Below are 14,121 nucleotides of genomic sequence, written 5' to 3' on the forward strand. Positions count from 1 at the left end.
TGAAAAGGCCACAGAATTGGCATTCTCTTTTAACTGCATGAGAAAGCCCATTAAAATAATGAAACAGTTGAAATTGGACACTTTCGTCAAATAAATTTGATTAAGATTTTATGTACTTATGTATATTTGATTGTTTATTTTTGTTCTTATTCTAATAAATATAGCATAAACAGTATAATAACTTTATTCACAAATGTCTTACTTCCCTTGAGTTGAGAAAGTGTAACGTTCCTCTCAAAAATTGTATATAATTAAGGAAATGCATGTTCACTGTCTAAACCAGAAAACCTGCTTAAGTGGGAAATTTTACTCAGTCCCATGCAATTCCACCTTAGGCAGATTTTACTGTATATAGTTATCTTTCAAAACTGTTCATTCTTTTCACTTCATGGATATTTGTATTTAACACCTTAACTACAACAGTTCTTGATGTCATTTATGGTGAGTGCTGATGAGAGCTTCAGTGCAATATATTGTGTTTTCAGTTTAAACAGCACCAGTTATAACAAATCTAAAACATGAAATCTTTACACACAGAGCAGTTGAATGCTAAATATTTACATGTGTGTCCTCAGGAGGTAACAAATTAAACAATGATATGAAGGAAAGTAACCTTAGTCACTGAAGTATTTTAGTCCTAAGATAACAGTTCCAGAACAGTATAATAACTTTATTCACAAACGTCTTACTTCCCTTGAGTCGAGCAAGTGTAACATTCCGCTCAAAAACTATATATATGATTAAGGAAATACACGTTCACTGCCTAAGCCAGAAATTTTACTCAGTCCCGTGCAATTCAGCCTTAGACATGTTTTACTGTATTAGTATGTCAACATTTAACTCTCTCACTATAGGCTTGGTCCTAGGAATTTACCTCATAACCACTGTGTTTGCTTTACTTTCCATATTATAACTTTCAATACGTGTATCTTCACACAGTTTAGCAGAGTTTTAAGTTAACATTACAAGCTTTTACTATGCAAAAATAAGATTTTTTACTAAAATGTTATGGAACTACACCTGTTTATCCTAAATAGCCTTTTAAACCTTTAACAACATACATCTACCTATACTTAACTTTTATTGCACTTTAAACTGTGTCTAACAACTGTTTGTGCCATTATAAAGATGTAAATCACTTGGGGAACACGAGCTATTCTAAACTATTCACATGAATACCACATGATAATTTTTAATCATGCAGTTATTTTACCTAACCTAACCTTAACCAACTTGAAGAGTTTCCTATTTTTACACTTTAGTTACTTTTATAAAAGTAAATAAAAATTATGAAAATGAAGTACTTATCTGCCCCTTCTTTTTGTTTTGCTGTTGACTGTCAATGACACTTACACCAACTTGTTTTTATACTATTGGTAATAATATACTAAATAATTTTTATTTAATTAAATAATGTACCAAAGAACATGCAAAAACAGACAATATCCTATAACTATCACAAAAATCATTACAGATTTATCCAAGCTAATCAATATGTTTGCCACAGGAATGAAGTTTGTACTAAAAGAGAAATTGACAATTCACTGTCCAGAAAACATTGTAATATAATATGTTACTCGATAGATGAAAACCTTGGCTTTCAATTGATTATAAAATAATATAACATTAAATGGAAGATAGAAAAAAGATGAAAGGATGTGACAAGAGGGATATGATTTTCTATCTAATAGGAAACCAGATTGAAAGCTGTGAAAATTATGTTCTGTCTGAACAATGGCAATATTATAATAAACAATTTGCTTTAAATTTCATACTTACTGGAAGGGTAGTAAATAAATTAGAGAAGAATGGATGTCCAGAGAAAAGAATAAAATATTTCTCAAACTCAGAGAAATTCAGTATTTTTTAAAAAATGCCTAATAAAATTAAGAAATTAAGACTATATACTATTAAAGTAAGGATTAGTAGCTACAATTTCATTCTATACTAATTGGTGTAACATAAACAAAAATTAGTTTAAATTTTTAATGTAACTCACTAAAAACCTCATGACACGCACAGTAAAGAAACCTGTGGCAATTGGATAAAAAGAAGATTCTATAAATAGTTAGATCATATAAAAGAAATGTTATAATTACATGGTTATCTGATTAACCTTGCATACAACTTAAAAACATTTGTTCTGTCACAGACAGAATATGTTCTACCTTCATATAACTAGTGTAGTTCAAATTAAGTGTGTGCAAAACATAATTTGAAGTATATATGTAATATCAAGTAACACCAAGGAGAAAGGATAAAAACATGTCCAACTTGGATATTTGTATTTGTTAAAAGTGTTCATAAATTCATAAATATTATAGTCAGCCTATTGAAAAATAATTAAGCAATATTAAACATTCACTAGTTTTTTTTTTCACATGTTTTCTACTAGTATGCATTATTGACATGCAAGAGACCGTTAACAATTTTTTATATACTGTGTTATTTTTTCCAGATAAATTATTACAAGTAAGACATCACTCTGATAGTTTGAAGTATATATAAAAACTCTTAATATCATCTTATTGTATCTGCTTTTGATGGAAAAGGAATTTTCTGTCTAATTTTAACTGTTCAACCATCATGATATATGTGTATTTGTACACAATGGGCTTTCTGCACTCTCTCCATCTCAAGGAAATAAGTTCACGATTTAAACATTGTATGTCTCTAAGCTTACTGCAGAATCACTGGGAGATAGTTATATTCATTAAATGTTGAATTTCCTGTTTATCCAGTAATCTGAGAGCCAATCATTATTTCCATGCATATAATACATACTAACTCTCTTGCTATGGGCTTGGTTGAATCAGTTAAATTCTAAATCTCAAATTAATCTTTATGGTTTCAATACTAAAAGTAACTTTCTCTTTTTTTTTTTGTATCTTCATGAAATTTCACAAGCTTTGAGTAACCACCAAGTCTTTTGTAGTCAGAACATGAGAATGAGTTTCTAAACATTCCTCTGTCAATATATGGAGCTGAAGTGTTGATTTTTAAGAGTGCAAAATGATTTTCATGTTGGGATTAAAAATATTTTTCTTTATCTGAAAAATGTAAAATGGCATTTAAGTAATTTCTAAAATGCCTCGTAGGTGAATTTCAAAGATTTTTTTTTTTGGTAAAACTTTCTTTATCTTCTGTTATTTTCTCTACTATAATTCTATACAAGGTTGGTCATTCTGACCAATTTCATAAACACAATAAAAATATAAAATAAATCTAAATTGCCATTTTTTTCTCTCTAGAATAACTTCAAATTGTAACATGAAACATTTTTTTATCCTAAATATCTTAAACCTCATAACAGTATACATATGTTTCTACTTAAAGTTTATTGCCCTTTGAACTATGTCTAACTAATAACCCCACTTCACAAGTTGTAAATCACTTGACAAACATCTAGTTAACCTTACCCTACTGAATTATGCAAGCCACAGATTACTTGTAAGCCAGCATACCTTGTAAAAGTTGTTTTCATTATCTTATCTAATCTAATGTAATAATTTCTAATTTTTAAATTTGTGGTTACATTTATAACAAAATATAAAAAATGAACATCATAGGTATGAAATATAATGCTTATATGGATTCTTTTAAATGAAACTTCACCCCCTTTTTTATACTAATGGTAGTACTGTACTAAATAATTTTTATTTAATTAAATAATATATCTAAGAACAAAGAATAAATATTTGATAACTATTATTATTTTTCTGGCTTTCTAAACATGCAATGAGAGGAAACAGCATAATAAGTCATTTGATAGATTTCTTTTGGTATATGTAATATAGTATTAAATGTCAGAGAGCTATTAGCAATTTCTGACAGCAATCATGTGTCAGATGGGGATGGCAAGAGGGGGTCTGATTTTCTATTTTATGATTCCATAACTAAATAACATTGAAGAACATAAAATTGTACTTTGCCTGAGTGATAACAATATTATAATGAGTAATTTACATTAAGTTCTGTACTTTTCGGCAGGGCAATAAATAAATTAGAGAATAGGGGATACAAAGAGAGCAAATGTCATAATTCTCATACTTGAGTGAGATTGAGGATTTTTAAAAGTACTTCCTAACAACATTAAGAACTTAAAATGCCAAGTTTATATATATACACACATACCACAATAGTGAAGTAATTTAATTATATTTTGAATATAGCTCTCTAAAAAAAAAAAAACAAAGAAAAACCATGAGATATGCATATTGACCCACCCATGGGAAAGAGTTAAACTGTACACATAAATATTTACTAATCAATAATACTAACTACCTTAACATACCCTTTCTTCTTCATCTGGCCCACCATGACTTGAGTTTGTGGGATTGTAATGTTCCCCAACACTAATTAAAATAAAAATATATATATATAATGTGTGTGTGTGTGTATATATATATATATGAGAATTTATTGCCAAAAAAGAAATAACCTTATTAACACTTCTTTAGAAAAGTTAATCTGTAAAAGGTTTTTGAGCACAACTTTGCTAGAGTCCACAATCATGCCAATCATAAAAATATGGATAATAGAAACAAATACCTTATCAAACGAATAAATTATTTCAATACAATCAAAAATATTTTATATGCAAATATTGAGGTAATATGCTTGCTTAAGTTTTATACATTCTCTGCTATGTATTTTAAGCTTATTAAACAAGTTTTAAACCTGAAACATGACATACCCTTTATACAAGTACTCTCTACTTATAAATAAACACTGCAATAAAACTATTCTTAGCAGGCAGAAAGTATATATTCATAAAGCATGTACTTTTGACATTATAAAATAATTGTGTCAATCAACTATTGCACAGTATTTAAAATAGACACATACACTCTCTCTATATTAAATATATATGTTTTTAGATAAAATGCATGATTTAAAACAATATGTTAATACTTTCACTAACATGGGCACATGCATGTCTCCATCTAGAACATTGCTATAAAAATATACATGACATATCGTACAACTTTTGTTTTATCCTTGAAAAGTGTGATATAAGCCACAAATTAATTTATAATTTGTACCATCAGTAAGAATGGGTATTCCCTTTAAACCTTTTAGAGTTTACAGATTTTAAGCTTCAGACAAATAATAAAATTTTATAATGTGTTTTTTTTTCTTACTGCATATCTAAAAATAAATCTGTCACTGCTAGAATCATGTACTGATGAATATTGTAGTAAAAAACTTAACAGACTGAAGCTTAATCAATAACAATTCATCCATTCTAATACATAGTCATGAGTACCAAAATTTATTATTTGTAAATATACACATATTTATAAATCAGGTAGAGAAATAAATTATATGTGTATACCCTTTGCATCCATCAGTTAAATCTCCAAATTCATGGATGTGAATTCCATGGTCCCCTGAAGTTAGTCCATCAATTGTTCCATCGATAATACATGTACTTTCATTAGACTGCAGGAATCTAACAACACCTAAAACTCCATTGTTTTCTTTCATCTCAGCAACTGCAGCTCCTAAGAAAGGGCTCCCTACATATAAAGTATCCTACACATATGAGAATTGTTGCTTAGGCAAACAGTACATATTCAACAGGATAAAGGATAAAGAGAATTAAATAATAAATTATTTTTTATTACAAATTGAAAAGTAAGAAAAAGAGAACAGTTAAAAATTCCATGAGCGTGGTATGTGACTTTTACAAATTAAGTGTTATGAATGAATAACCTTTTTTCTTTTAAGGTCTCTTCTCTGTATTTGAATATGGTTAACAGAAAATATATTCATGTTTTATTTTCAAATAACCAGCATTGATAACTTGTTGGATTTTGGGCATTATAAATTTTTTCAATGTTCTATTGTTTGAAGCAACATTTTTTTACTAAACTTAGGCAGTTAAGGATGAGATGAACATTTTTGTCCTTAAACATTGTAATAGATTTATTGTTATACATTTAGTTTAATATCTATGTTTCTCTCAGTTTAATGCAAGTAACATATATTGTTAAATGTGTATTGTGCAAGTCCTGCCTGTTCTCTAAATTTGTAGAAGATTTGAACATAAGAATCAACAAAATACATTTTATGAAAACACTGGCACATCTTCGAGTACTGTTTGGCCAAGTGAACTTTTGAGAATTTTGTCTAAAGTTTATAAAATGACATGCCAAGAGATAGTAACAGACTACTGTTGGTCAGCTACTGTCAGTATACTATAAGCCTCAGGAGCTATAACTGTGACAAATGCTTGTCAATTTGGAAACTATAGATATTTAACCATAAACTTCTATACATTTCAAATGTTCCACACCATTTAACTTCTGTGAATTAACTTCGGATGTCAGTCTTTCTACTAGGACATTAGATATTTTTGTAGAAGAAAAATTCTGTGTGCTTCAAGCTAGCTAGCTGTCAAGGTAACAGTACCTGTTTATCAACATAGAATTGAGTTGCTCTTTCTAAACGTCAAAACATAGATTTAGTTACAAACCAGATAGAAAACTCAGTATTGTTTGTAAGTTTATAAAACTCTTGTATATAAACCATTATTTGTAATAACTATTAGTAATAATCATTGTTATAAATTGTAGTGCTGTTTGCATGTTAAAATATATTTGTGTTAAGAAATAAAATTGTTTGTATGAATCTTGTTAGCAAATATAATAAATTTAATACATGCCAATATTCAATTAACTTCTAAATTAAAATTAAAATTTCCAGCTATTTGAAATTTTAAGATGTAATGTATGCAACATAATAAATCAAAGACTCATTTGAGATAAAGTATGATACACAACACAATAAATTTGTGGCTTGTGTCCAAGATAAAAATCAAAGACAAAATTTCTTCTAAATTGAAAATCAAATCTTAATTCAGTTTACATTTATCAGTGAATAAGATATGATTATCTCTGATAACCAAGACTTTCTTATATCACCCTCCCTTAAACGACTAGACAAAATGAAAGTGAATTGCTCGAAACTGCCAATTTAGAAACTCTTAGAATTAGAGGTTTTTATAAAAAAAAATCAATGCAAAAAATGAACTAAAAACTGTATTACTGAAATACTAGTCAGTGATAAATTCTTGTTTAAGAAAGCATTAGGGGATTACTCTACTGTTTCCACTAGCCAATCAGAGTTGAGTAAAAAAGTTAGAAATATAGTTAAAACTCAAACAAATTGTGCTTGAGCAAATTCCCACTGAAGCTGAGAAAAAGCATGCCCATATTGAAGCAGAAAAAGAAAGTAAACATCTTGAGGTATTGAGGCGAGGAAGAAATTAGACTAAACAAATGGAAATTAGATTCAACTCCAATTCGCCCACACAAAATGAAAACTTTGAACTCAATCAATATATTAAAGTACCATTATTTAATGAAAATGAAGTTGACAAATATTTCCAAAATTTTGAGAAAGATGCTCAAACCATGGAATGGCCCATCAAAAATGGGTCATTATTATAACAGTGTGTTTTAACTGATAAAGTACACAAAGCTTATGCTGCACTTGCTCTATAAAATTGAATGGATTATGACAAGATTAAAACAGCTATTCTAAAAGCATATAAGCCAGTAATCAATATTTTTAATTAATTTTTAATTCTCTAACAAAGGAGGTGTAATAGATTTACTGTTATACATTTGTTTTAATATGTACATTTCTTTCAGTTTAATGCATGTAATGTATACTGTTAAATGTGTATTGTGTAAGTCCCAACTGTCCCCTAAATTTGTAGAAGATTCTGAAGTAAAAGAATCAGCAATGTGTATTTTATGAATGCACAAGAGTGTCTCTTCAAATATTGTTTGGCCAAGTGAATTTTCAAAATTTCACCTAAAGTTTAAAAAATTGACACACCAAGAGACAGTTATAGAATGCTCTTGGTCAACTACAGTCAGTATACTAAAAGATACTAAAGCTATAATTATGACAACTGCTTATTAATCAGAAAACTACACATATTAGACCAGGAAAGTTTATAGATTTTGAACATTACAAGCCATTTAGCTTCAATGAATTAACTTTGGGCATTAGTCTTTTAATTAGTACATTAGATATTGTTGTTAGGTGAAAAACTTCCATGTGCTTCAAGCTAGATAGCTATCAAGAAGTGTACCTGTTTATCCATGTAGAATTAATTCACTCTGTGTGAATATTTAGTTTCAGACCAGGTAGAAAACTCAGTATTGCTTGGAGGTTTGTAAAAGTCTTGTATATAAACTATTATTGACAATAACCATTATTATAAATTGTATTGTTGTTTGCATGTTAAAATATGTGCGTGTTAAGAAAGAAAACTGTATACATCAATCTTGTTTGCAGATATCATAAATTTAATACATATTGACATTTAATTTACTTCTAACTTAAAATTAAAATTACCTGCTACTTGAAATTGTGTTTTCTTATAGCAAAGCCACATTGAGCTATCTGCTGAGTCCACTGAGGGGAATCGAACTCCTGATTTTAACATTGTAAATTTGTAGACTTACTGCTGTACCAGCAGGGGACATTTAAAATCGTAATACATGACATATGTAACATAATAAATTAGAGACTCGTCAAGGCTTAATTATAATACATAACATAATAAATTGGAGACTTTTCAAGATAAAGCATAATAAGTAACACCATGAAATGCCTAAATACTATGATACATAAGAGGTAGAGTATTTTAGAAATTATTTCCAACAAATATTCTATCAACCAGCAAAGATAACTAATAAAATAAGCCAGATTTGTTTAAAAAAAACAACAAATTTCAAGGACAATTTTTGGAGAAAAAAACTAATTTTTGAAAATTGTAAAATTGGTTATTTTTAGATTAAGGTTTGCTATTTTTCTTTGTATTTTATGCATTGTAAAACGGATTTTAACAATCATCCACTTTCTACACACTTCAGTCATGATGTTAACATACATACCTTTTAATCTCTAATGTTTATTCCTATTTCCTAGCAGGAAAGTTGGTACCAGTCAGAATCACTATGTATGTTTTCTATATACAAGAAGTAATTCTAATCTCTCAGTACTTAAATCCATAAAAAATATCACTTTGCTCTTTAAGGAAGCTTATAAACATGGAGTTGTGATTTGCTTGAAAATATAAGTGACAATGTTGTATTCTATTCTACAGTCTTGCAACATTTCACAGCCAACAAACAAGATCAAAGATAAGCTGTAGTAATTATCTAACTTGTCACAATAATACATACTGAACATAAACTGAGTATGAAAATATAAGAAGTAAAAACACAACAAAACCCATGGAAAGACACAGTTTGGTAGTACTATGTAGTTGTGTGCTATGATTTCTAGCATATACAACATTTCATTTTTAGTGTCTTTATTACTTATTTTGAATATCAATTTTTCCAGTGTTAAAGGGCAAAACACCCTTGTGTACTTTTTGTTTGTTTGATTATAGTTAAGCACAATGGGCTATCAGTGCTCTATCCATGACAGATATTGAAATCTAGTTTCTAGCAATGTTAGTCTGCAGACACACTGCTGAGTCACTGGAGGGCATGTATTTTTGATGCTGAGTCAGAAACTGTAAATCTAACTCAATCAATATATCTTATATATATCTTGTGAGCCATGGTGTATATCCAAGAGTTCATTTTTTTTTCCTGTCTAGAAAGCTGATCATGCAAACAAAGCTCTGCATTCACTTTAGAAATGATGGGTGAACAGTTACAGTTAACATTGGTGTCAAATTTTATTTTGCAAGCACAATATTCTACACTAAACCATTACGAATTTATTACACTATCATTCACATGCCAAAATGTGAAGTAACTTAAATAACAAAAATATAGATTTACCACATGAGCAACTTTTAGCACAGCTGAAATGTTCAACAATTTTTGCAGTGAGTGGTATAAGTAGCTCAGAGTGAAACCTGAGTTAACCAGAGTGCAACACAACCTTTTTCAAGTGCATGAAATATCAAAACATACAGCAGTTCCAAACAATTATGGAAAATGGGGTGTATATACATTTAACCTAAAAGTTTTTACAAAACTCAAGTTTAATTACTGTAAATTTGCTATTTCCTTTTGAAAAACATTTGTGTCAATGGAATAAGCTTTACAAGCCTATTAACTTAACTCAAAAATCATGACAAAGAATATATGCAAAAATTAAACCAAAATTGATATTTCTGGAATTCTCAATGCTGCAGTGCTGTTGCTTAAAACATTTGCTCAGAAAGGTGAGTTGTTGTTTGACTGCTGCCTAGTTTCTGTTTCCTCCTTGATAACATTGTTGAACATCACAAGGTGATGTGCTAACCTTAATTATTTGTATAATTATAAACACAACACTGTTATTTCAAACTAAAAACTGGAATAAGTGAGTTTTGGGGCTAAACAAAATAACTGGCATACACTATTTCTGCAGAATGTGAGATACAATAGCTTAATTATGTGAGTGATGGCAGGGCATGGCAAGCAGATGAAGTATTTGGATCATATACATACTGTTTTCACATTTTATTAATGTCTGGTAAATGCTTATGCACAGGCAACTTCCATTAAAGTTAATATTTTCATTGCATGTTAATACCCTCTATATGCACAAATTTTTGCTAACCACTAATATTTATCCTCCCACCTACCTACATGGTTTCTATGTAGTATAAATGCAATTTAGCATGCAAATATGTAATAACCTTCCATCATTAGTAGAACAACACACCCTCCTAACACAGCCAAGTTCCTCTGTGCAGTAGAATCCAATTTTCACTCCAACACTAGGGATGAAAAACACACCAGAAGTGGGGAGGACAGGTTGAAAGTGTGAAAGAAGGTAAATGCCTATCAGAAATATGTTTTCAATGTGGGAAAATATTAATTTGTGATATGATAACTTACTTTGTCTCATAAAGTAGATAGAACCCATACTGAATAGGTGGAGAGATTAATGTAAAGTTACCTAGAAGAGACCCCTTCAAAAAACACCTGAAGAATACACAAAGAGTGTACCATATGAATACAGGAGAAACACATTCTTGGGAGATCCCAACACATCTAAACCAGTTAACTCATCACCCTTGATGAATAAATGTGTCAGGAAAATGCTGGTAAAAAAAAAAAAAAAGACACATTCAAAATGCAAAAAATACCTATGATATGGAGTGGCTAGGATATATTAGACCATAAATGGGAGGTCAACTACAGTTCAAAACTAGTGGTACTGGGATGAGATCAATTTGCCCATGGTAGGAGGAAGGTCTTCTGCCATTCACCTCAGACCCAAGAACCAGAAGGGAAGAAGTATGTCCTTTGCAGCATTAAGAATGTATCATCCAATCTGCAGTAGGATGATGTTCCTATAATATGTAGCTCAAGCAATGACATCATGTAGAAATCATAGAAGCTTTATGCACAATCAACTCAAACCAAAAGTAAAAACCTTCTTTGTGAATTATTCTACAAGAGATAATAAATTCAATATTCCACACAACAATTAAGTAGAATAAAGTACTTTCAAAACAAATGAGCATACAAGTATAAATCACCATGGTCAAATGACATCATATGTCATTATTTAAAAAATTATCAATTTCTCACATTGCTAAAGAATTCAAGTCTTAATCATATAATGTGAACTCATTTTTAGTTATTCAACTTCATGCCTTTATAAAACATAATTCCTCACCTACTTTCTTCTATAAATACAAAAGTATATCATCTAACAAATATTTCCCTAAATTAATTATCAAAACTGTATCTCACCCAGTGTTGTCCCGTAGCCCTTAAAAACTGCTCGTCTTCCAGAAAGCTCTAATGCTGGAATTATTTGAGACGAAGGAAGAGTTGTCTCCACCACAACAGTTTCTTTCTCTACATCAATTTCTACTTGATATATTCCATGTAATTCTTCTAGTTTCTTCTGCACAGTTTTTCCACAACACTCACTTGATAATTGCACATAAAATTCTAACTAAAAAGTAAAAAGAAGTATTCAAATAATTTTTAACGTAACTAAGTTATATAACCCTTTGGTATGATAAAAACAAACTTTCACAAAAAACTATTTTAAATGTCTTCTAAAAATCTAATTACTTACAATTAATCAACATAGACTAAATCTTAAATATCTTAAAATACAAAACATTGTTAATAAACTAAAAATTAATTAAAAAATTATTCCACCAACCATTAGATATAACTAATATCCCAATTGATACCTATGATTTGATACATACTTTAATTTGCCATTTAATCAAAATATGAAAACTACAGAAAATGGGAGATATATATATGTTTACAATATATATTCAGATATTGTAAAATTTGTAATAAATTACAATATTTTATTAATAATGTTGATATACTGATGCAAAAATTAATAGTTAATGGCTGTAATAAAGAAATTTTACGTAAAATTATTAAACCATTCTGTAATAAATACAAAAATGTATTAAATAAATACAAAGAAAATAAAATCAGAGAAATTGCACATAAAATTACTAGAAATTATTTTTAGTTAAAAATAAGGTCATCTAAGAACTTGGCACTACTTTATGCCAATGTACACCTTGAGCCCCATATAAAAGCATGGCAGTCGCAGTAAACTATCATTTTACTGATATTGTTTTAAATAGTGCCTCTACCATATTGGGGCAGGAATGCTAACTTCAAGAGGTAAGTTTTTTCTTACTCCCAAATGGTAGTGCCTTATTTTCCTTACTTTTTATTTTATTTCATCTTTTTGTGTTTATCATTGTCTTATTTTAACTTGGGAGAGCAGTCACCTTCCCACAACTGTCTGCAGACAGCAAAGGGTTATATAAATGTGTGTCGTTGTGGGCTTGAGCACCCACATCTTCTTATGTGAGACTAGCATATCGGAGGTTAAAACTGATAGACGGTGTATCCCCACCTCAAAGTGTGTTCTACTTTTTAAGTGACCTCCAAAACCTAGGATCATTTTATAATTCCACATTGTAGCTTATACCCTAGGATCCTTTTAAAAAAAATATGCAGCATATTTTGTTTAATTTTAACATGTTTTGTTTAAGGCTTAAAAATTTATAGTTATACTTACTCAGAGGTTGGGATTTGCTGTTTTTAATGCAGCCCTTCCTCATGATCTTGTTTACTCATCTGGCTTCATTTGGATGTAATTATTTATATATAAATATACACACATTCCACATAACATTAAACTAAAATCTCAAAGTGATATATGTGGATATTTCAAATCTCTTGTTATATGTACATGTGAATACTTCTTATTAATAGAGAAAATACAGTAAACTTGTGTTTAGTTGAGAATAAAGATAATGAAGTACTCTTAAAATGCATAGATACAGTTTGGCAACAATGTGTACTTGAAGATTTCCAAAATGTTGCACTTAGTGTAAAGATCTATTTAAAAGTAAATTGATGTAATTTGTTGTTGAGCATGTTGTTTTTGATAAGTTGATTAGGATAATGAAAGTCCAGTCCATTTAGTGAAAGAAGAGTGTTTTATTACTTCAACTGCAATGTACAAATTCTACAAGTTTCATGCATTGGTAGGCCTGACTTACAAAGAAAACTAAATAGTCACTTATTTGCATATGCCTACAACTTTGGTACTTTGTTGAAAAAAACATTTACAGCTATGAACTAAATAACACAGATGCATTAATCATCAATAGCTTACTATCCAGTCAACTAAATCCTTACTAATATTCAAGAAAATTTATAACATCACAAGTTTACTTCCTCTGGTAAACAAAACAAGCATCTAAATCAAACAATTAGTAATATAGCCTAACAACTATATGATACCCAACATAAATGTTACAAACTGTTGAATATTTAATGTTGTCATACAGTATTTCTTAGTAATTTCTACATTTATGATAAACTCAAACTTATTTTTCTATAAGTTTTAGACAGGAATAACTGAATAACTGCAAGTTCAGTCCAGTGGTTTAAATGAACTCAGTTTTTGAGCTAGGTGTAAAAAAAATAAAATAATAGAATTTTTACACTTTATGTGAAATGAAAAGTTAAAAATAAAACATATTGTTTAATCTTAAAATTTATTTACGAATGCAATGATTCTGTAGGAATGAGATGTGCATGGCAAAAGTATGTAATTTCTATTTTCATAAAGCACTGTTAT

At 29.3% G+C, this 14,121-nt stretch overlaps 1 protein-coding gene across 4 annotated transcripts in view; it reads right to left on the reverse strand.

Annotated features, from left to right (window-relative positions):
- Positions 1-14,121, reverse strand: part of Ccs (Copper chaperone for superoxide dismutase) — a 28,976-nt gene that overhangs the window by 8,213 nt on the left and 6,642 nt on the right. For 2 of the 4 annotated variants that reach the window (XM_076463866.1, XM_076463867.1), the window contains exons 2-4: positions 11,736-11,939; positions 5,339-5,522; positions 4,295-4,355 (exon numbers count right to left, since the gene is read on the reverse strand). In XM_076463866.1, coding sequence (XP_076319981.1) covers positions 4,295-4,355; positions 5,339-5,522; positions 11,736-11,939 — 449 coding nt within the window. Of the gene's footprint in view, positions 1-4,294; positions 4,356-5,338; positions 5,523-11,735; positions 11,944-14,121 lie in introns of all 4 variants that reach the window. The other 2 variants (XM_076463868.1, XM_076463869.1) reach the window with 1 other exon arrangement.

Source organism: Tachypleus tridentatus, chromosome 10 (genome assembly GCF_004210375.1).
Source record: "Tachypleus tridentatus isolate NWPU-2018 chromosome 10, ASM421037v1, whole genome shotgun sequence".
Lineage (NCBI taxonomy): Eukaryota > Metazoa > Arthropoda > Merostomata > Xiphosura > Limulidae > Tachypleus > Tachypleus tridentatus.